This window comes from Antedon bifida, chromosome 8 (assembly GCF_963402885.1).
Source record: "Antedon bifida chromosome 8, ecAntBifi1.1, whole genome shotgun sequence".
In the NCBI taxonomy this organism is placed as follows: Eukaryota; Metazoa; Echinodermata; class Crinoidea; order Comatulida; family Antedonidae; genus Antedon; species Antedon bifida.
The window spans coordinates 15,006,583-15,013,557 of NC_136233.1; the positions used below are offsets into that span (position 1 = coordinate 15,006,583).

General features: G+C 34.3%; 1 protein-coding gene across 1 annotated transcript; it reads right to left on the minus strand.

Moving 5' to 3' along the window:
* Positions 1–152: 152 nt before the first annotated feature.
* Positions 153–4,440, minus strand: LOC144851006 (adhesion G-protein coupled receptor D1-like). Its single transcript, XM_078708530.1, has 7 exons — positions 4,313–4,440; positions 3,860–3,960; positions 2,235–2,464; positions 1,557–1,623; positions 1,119–1,219; positions 474–642; positions 153–299 (listed from the first exon to the last, which is right to left on the minus strand). The coding sequence occupies exons 3-7, from the start codon at positions 2,390–2,392 to the stop codon at positions 153–155; spliced, it is 642 nt and encodes a 213-aa protein (XP_078564656.1). The 5' UTR covers positions 2,393–2,464; positions 3,860–3,960; positions 4,313–4,440.
* Positions 4,441–6,975: the final 2,535 nt, after the last annotated feature.

A 6,975-nucleotide genomic window follows, 5' to 3' on the forward strand; every position in this document is an offset into this window, starting at 1 on the left:
TGTGTTGGCGTATGTAGACCAGTTGACAAACTTCGGCAAACTGCAGGCAGAAAGTTTGCAGAAGTTAGACTGTGTACCTTCTTGACAAATGAATTAGTTTAGATTCAAGTCTTTGAAGTCATGTGATTCTGCAAGTTTACAAAATGGATGCATCACTCGAAATCATACACAGTGAGGTGACCTGTATTCAAATTGTTTTCACTGCCATTTATAGTAGTTGACTTTTGACCTGCAGTAGGCCTGCTGCTGAATTCGTGGTGTACCTTATTGTTGCAGATCTTCTTAACTGCATGTCTTACCTTACATTAAAAGACAAATTTTAATTAATTATAATCAAGGAAAACATAACCTTAATATGTTTCTTTAGGATGATATTTTTAACATTGGATCATTTTTACGGTAACAATAGTTATCCCGTCTGAAATAAAATGTTCCTACCTGAAGACGTCTACAATAAAAAGCTCGATAATCACCTCATTGCTATAGAAGCATTGTGATAGCCATATGAAGAATCCCTGCATGCTATTCAACATGACGAATATGTATTGTATTGTCTCTGAATCATCAAAGATGACAATAATGCCAAAAATCCAGGGAAGTCCAACGACCGGAGTAAGCTGCAATAAACCTCTTAAGGTGGTCCTGGTAATTAAACATTATTTGATTATTAAAAATAGTGTTAAGAATCTTTATTCGATTGGATGGAACCATTATGTGAGTAATCAACTCTTCCCTGGTTGAACTATGTCGTTGAACTTAAAATAATGTTTATCATTTGTACAGTTATTGTATTATAATATATACATTTTTTATCGACCTTGTTTGTAAAAAAAAGAATAAGGAAAGAGTGAGATATCTCAGTCCTCCCTGAATAATGTAATGATAAATTTTAAACTGAGCGAAATAGTTGGTAAAATGCAACATAACGACAGAGGGCGTGCTATTTTTATTTCGGCCCTATGTTAAAGATCCAGAGATAACTCGATATTTTAATAATCGACCATACCTTCAAAGTGACGGACGTTATTGTTTAAACAAACTAATATACAAAACTAACAGTGAGTGATATAGCTTTGTATGTATTTTGTAATAAGTAAAACGATAAACTAATATTTTACCTCAGACGTATCAGCCTGTTAGTTTCATCGTTGTTTTGATTCGGGAGTTTAGCCTTCTTGTAAATTAAAAAGCCAACTACAATCATTTGTACAAGAACGATCTACAAAGAAAATATTACTTAATTCAGTTCTGTTAACTTATATTGGTTTATGTTTGGTCAAAGGGGTGGGGGGGGGGGCGGGGGAGGTGGTGCGGGAGACAAGGACGTAATATCAAAGCAAGTGATTTAACCAATCACAAACGATTGATTTTTTGAATTGTCGTTTATTGGGCAAGTCGATTGAGTTGCATCTACATCCCTGCGTTGCGTCTCAACACTCGATCTAGTTAAAGCTTGATTTATTTTTTTTATTATTATTCTTGTTACCGTGTTAAAGTCCACCTTCTATAAAATGTATGTTATAGTACATTAAATACCTATATTGTAAACTATTTACCAGGATTGCAATGCAGACAAACGCCGTGAACGACCAAATTGCGCCCGATTCAATCTCTAACCAGCACCTGCAATGTTATAAAGCAATGCTGATATATTAAATACATTAAATCGTGTAAACTACAGCTTCGAGGTACTTATACAAGGACAATACAACATTTTATTACATTGTAATAATAATTATTATTAGATATAGGTTGGAGTCTTTGAACGACTTGATGCAAATATGCATCAAGAGATAGAGTTCTTTGAAAAAGTTTAAGATAGTGAAAACAAATGTGAGACGACTGAACTGGCTTTTATTTTTTTTTATTTGTGGAAGTTAATTTTTTGTTTTTATTATTGTTCTGATTTATGAAAGAAGGTCTTTGTTTTGCCCAAAAGGTCCAAAAGCAATAATAATAATTAGATATAGGCATTTGTAAATAAGCTGTTTGATGTACTATGCTGTTTATTCAACTTTGCAATTTAAAATACCCTTTTTTAAATTTACATTTTATTTTCCAGTAGTGTTTTCCTACACTTGAACCTTAAGTTTTAAGTTTTTATCCAAAACTTCTTGTTTTATGCGCAGTTAAGTTTTATAGACTGCAAACTACAGCACTTTTTAATTGATTTTTAAAATACCAGCAAAGTTGCTGTTGAAGTTGAGCTGAGCAAAATTTGAAAAATGATTTACTTATCCGACGCGTAGTGTTCTCTTGTCACACACGCAGTTATCAACACAACAAGACCGGGTATTATCCAGCCGATGTAACGACAGTAAACAAATCGCTTTTCATGATCCATAAATGAGTGATTAATCTTTATGTAGATATCTGTTGACATGATCAACATCCAGAAGAACACTACCGTTAGACTGTAGTGCAGACTTCCAGCAATGAATTCACATGCCAATCTACTACGGATCTTTAAAAAAGATACCAAGTTCACTGTTTGTTATATTATTTATTTATAGTTTATTAAGCTAGCAAAAAAATGTGATGTGCCCATATAATATGAACATGATGATGACATATCACTACCATATTTAAGCATATTACAACACTTTTTTGTCAGACTAGACAAAGCTTAGAACATTGTTTTTATCGTTATCTATATGTTTTCCAATAACCTTGTTGATGCGTTATGTACCACAACATTTTAAATATTAAAATGAAATCCCCGTGTGGATCTGGATCTGGATAAATACTGACGAAGGACCACATGGGTATATGCGCCAGGGGTGCGTCTTTCGGTGTGCAAACATCATACTTAACTGAATTTGTTTTATAATTTATTTTTTTTTTAATTTATTAATTTCACAAATTCACAAAACTGACCAAACAATTACGAAAAAACAAACAAACCAACATCCATACATCAATATACATAAATCGATTGCTTGTGTCTCGCATAATTAAAATAAAATCAACTGTTAACTATATATAACACCCCCTTTGACTGGGGAAAAATAGTCGGTCCTCTAAATTAAAAAGCAATTACTGTATATAATTTGCTACCATTCTAGATCAGTTAAATAACATTCAAACACTTTGAACTTAACTTAATTTTCGGAAAAGAAAGTATTACAGAACTTACATTCATTTGTAAGAAAGAAAAGAAGAAATTCACTATAAGTAAAGCAGTTACCAGGTGCCGTAAATAATGAAAGATAATATACTAATAATTATAGGCCTAATAATATAAAAATTAGAAAATTATTTCGTTTTGAAGTTTACTTTATAAGAAACTGAAATATTCCAAATCCTTTACCAAATATAGTAGTGATATACCAAAATGTGGTAGTGATATGACATCATCATGTCCATATATGGGCACATCACATTTTGTTGTCAAACTATAGTTGTAGTGTAGACAGCATTATAAACATTTTCGTTACAGTTGACACAACTTTTAAGATATCATTATATTTTATCAATAAACATACACATAACGGGTTTTATGTATCATTATAAGAAGGCAACACGGTGCAGTATAATGTCTAGCGACGAGAGAGCATGCAGTAGTCCATGTGGCGACGTTTTTCGTCAGAAGACACGATACTGTATGCTGTTTATTGTCACTATAGGTGTAGACATGATAACAAAGTGTATCGGGGCTGTTACTTTCTAAAACGTGCAAAACATCGTCACCTGTTATAGATGAAATAAAGCTTGGTTCCTATTAGTAGGCCTATAGGACGAAACGCAAGTATCTTGACGAATCACAAGAGATGTATTATAAACTATCACTTCTTGGTCAACTCGCTTGCGTTGCGCTTATGTGGTACTTGCGGTAGGTTCTAGTGGGAACTAAACTTACTTGATAATGGTTATTGTTATAATGGTTACGATCAGGAACAAACTGGATATTCCTAGTGCGAGGTTTGTAAGAACAGATAGAACTCGCTCCTCGTTGGTCTTCTAAATAACAAAATAAAAACAGAAATGTAATAATAGTATGACATTCTGAATGAGTGAATTTTGTGTTCAATTGATTTTTTTTTAATCGATTTCAAAAGTACAATTTTTGTATTCATTACACTGTCAATGAATATATCAATTTAAGTTGCCATGTTCTAAGTTTAGCTTGGTTCGCACAGGGACGCAACGGAAGGACGACGCAACACTCGTAATTGAACAATCACAAGAGACAGTTCGAACAATGCCTTGTGATTGGTCAAATCACTTACGTTGCGCTTACGTATTGCGTTGCGCCACGTCTCTATTGGAACTTGACAACACATGGCAGTGCTGTATTGGTATGTATTCTCACATAATTCGGCTTCATGAGTATCACAAATGACGTCAGATGATTGCATTTACAGGTCACGTCACTAATGGTGTGATCGTCGTTCTCATATAACGTTAAACAGCCTTCCGCTGACCATAACCTAAAATAGACCTCAAGTATTTATTTATAACGTGACAGTTTTCTACCACAACATAGTGTGTCTCCCTAAGCCAATAATGGTATAATCCTTTTTCTAATACTTACAGTATTACAAACTATGATAAAGTAGTGCGTACAGTAAGTTCATCATTTTCGTGTTTTTGAGACTATTTTGTTGATTTTATAGAAATAGTTTAGATATTTTAAACAAATAGTTTAGTTTAGGAAGTTGAATGGCAATGACAGATTTATAAGGTGATTATTTAAGAAATGCAGTTCAGCGCGGATGAATAAAATGAAGATAAAATTACGTGACGGGCTGCTGGTGGTGGGGCCGGGGGAAGGGGAGCAATGCCGGGATTACTGTACGTTCTTGTTAGAGCGACCAGGAGGAAAGAATTACAGGTGGTCAAGGTATGTAAATAATTAATGTATTGGTTTTGTATATCAGAAGGATGTTATGATTCTTAATTGTTAATATAAACTGTGGGCTAGGCCACAGTGTGTTTGAGATAATTGAACATGGCGCTTCGCCTTTGCAACACTTAAAATATAGGCCCGGCCCTAGGGCCTAGAGTACCTTCTTAGCAGGCCCAGGCTTAAGTCTGTTGCGAACCAGGCATAGGATTCCGTAGTTGTCGAATTACAGGTGGTCAATGTATTTCAAATGATTTTTTGTTAGAGTTTGTTGTTGTATATCAGAAGGATATTATGATTCTAATTAATTGTTAATGTAAAACTGTTGAGATAATTGAACATGATGGCGCTTCGCCTGTGCAACACTTACACACTTAGCAGGCCTAGGCCTAAGTCTGTTGCAAACCAGGCCTATGATTTCGTAGTAGTCGGGTTGTTTTACAGTAGGCCTATGTGTATGTTATTTAGAACACATATTACTGCATTGGAATAAATAGGTTATGACATATTTAATACTACTGTAACTTAGAAAAGTTAGAGCCAGCTGGATAACACCGGGAAGCATTAAGGTCAAAGTTCGCATACTATCAATATTTTTTTTATTTAACATTAACAGTGATTTTTTTTTTTGATATTTGTTTTTAAAATGAGAAATGACTTACATAGTTTTCCATTTAGTATTTTCGGCTACATCGACCAATTTTGCAACAAGTTTGTATGGTCCGTCTATAAATTGATTATTATAATAACATAGCATACGGTACAATAATGGTTTTCTATTAGGCCTACCATTAATGCTTAATCATGTATTATACTGTGCATTTTATTATTTCTTTCTTTATTTATTTTTTATTTTCACTGTGATACTTAAAGACTGATATGTTATGGTTGTAATTCTATTATTTTAGGCCTACTGCACTTACTGACCTTTGACATTGTCTCTAGCGGTAGTAGAAAGGGTGACGACAGCTTTTTCAGAAGTAATACTAATAGAATTAAAATCCGGTGTTTCAGATTCGTGATAAACTGAAATAAACAATAGGTTGGCGCTTATTTTTTCCCCATCTCAACACAAAAATGTTAAATGATACCTTTTTATAGACAGAGAATTACTGAAATTTGCATCATTATTATTACAGTATTAGAACCATACCAACGTTTCTAAAGGCAATCCATATTTTATAGTACATTACCTGACACAATCTCTTCAAATAACGGGGTGGTGGTGGTGGTGGTGGTGGTGATGTTGTTGTTGTTGTTGTCGTCACTTGAGGTTTCTGTATTGCTGCGATTTGGTAGTGTTGCAGTACTGAGACAACCACAAAATAAGCAAAACAGCTTTTTACAACTACTGTAGTGGTGCCCATTACCTGACACAGTCCCTTCAAATGACGGGATGGTGATGTTGTTGTCGTCACTTGATGTTTCTGTATTGCTGATGTTAGGGAGGATTCGATTTGCTAGTGTTGCAGTAATGTTCTGTTCGTCTGAAATCATTAAGTCAGATTCAGGAAATAATATATGGTTGCATATATACGAAAGTATACTATGTTGGCTATCAATATCACTGTCATCATTGACAAATATACACCCGCACCAGATCAGTCAATTTCCCCAACTCTTCTCCCCACCCAGGTGGTTTTCAAATGTGATCTTCTCATGGGTTCAATTCTGTTTAATAAGTAGTGTTAAGTAATGTCCATTAAATTTATAACATACTGTATTAAAATTGAGAAGAAATGAAACAGGGACAACCACAAAATAAGCAAAACAGCTTTTTACAACTACTCTAGTGGTGCCCATTACCTGACACAGTCCCTTCAAATGACGGGATGGTGATGTTGTTGTCGTCACTTGATGTTTCTGTATTGCTGATGTTAGGGAGGATTCGATTTGCTAGTGTTGCAGTACTGTTCTGTTCGTCTGAAATCATTAAGTCAGATTCAGGCAATTATATATGGTCGCATATATACAAAGTATACTGTTATCTATGTATCTAATATCATTTATCATCTAACATTGACCCAGAGCGGGAAATTCACCAAACTCTCCTCCCCCATCCAAAGTGGTTCTAAAATGTAATTTAAAATCTTCCCACGGGTACAATTGTCATTGTGATACCCCATTAC

What these genes read in the sequence shown, in the direction of transcription:
- LOC144851006 (XM_078708530.1), bottom strand. Translation starts at nt 2,392, where the DNA reads ATGTTGATCATGTCAACAGATATCTACATAAAGATTAATCACTCATTT. An exon ending in GAACACTACGCGTCGGATAA is followed by an intron (nt 1,624 to 2,234) that starts GTAAATCATTTT and finishes ATAACATTGCAG; the next exon opens with GTGCTGGTTAGAGATTGAAT. An exon ending in AATGCTTCTATAGCAATGAG is followed by an intron (nt 300 to 473) that starts GTGATTATCGAG and finishes TTTTAATGTAAG; the next exon opens with GTAAGACATGCAGTTAAGAA.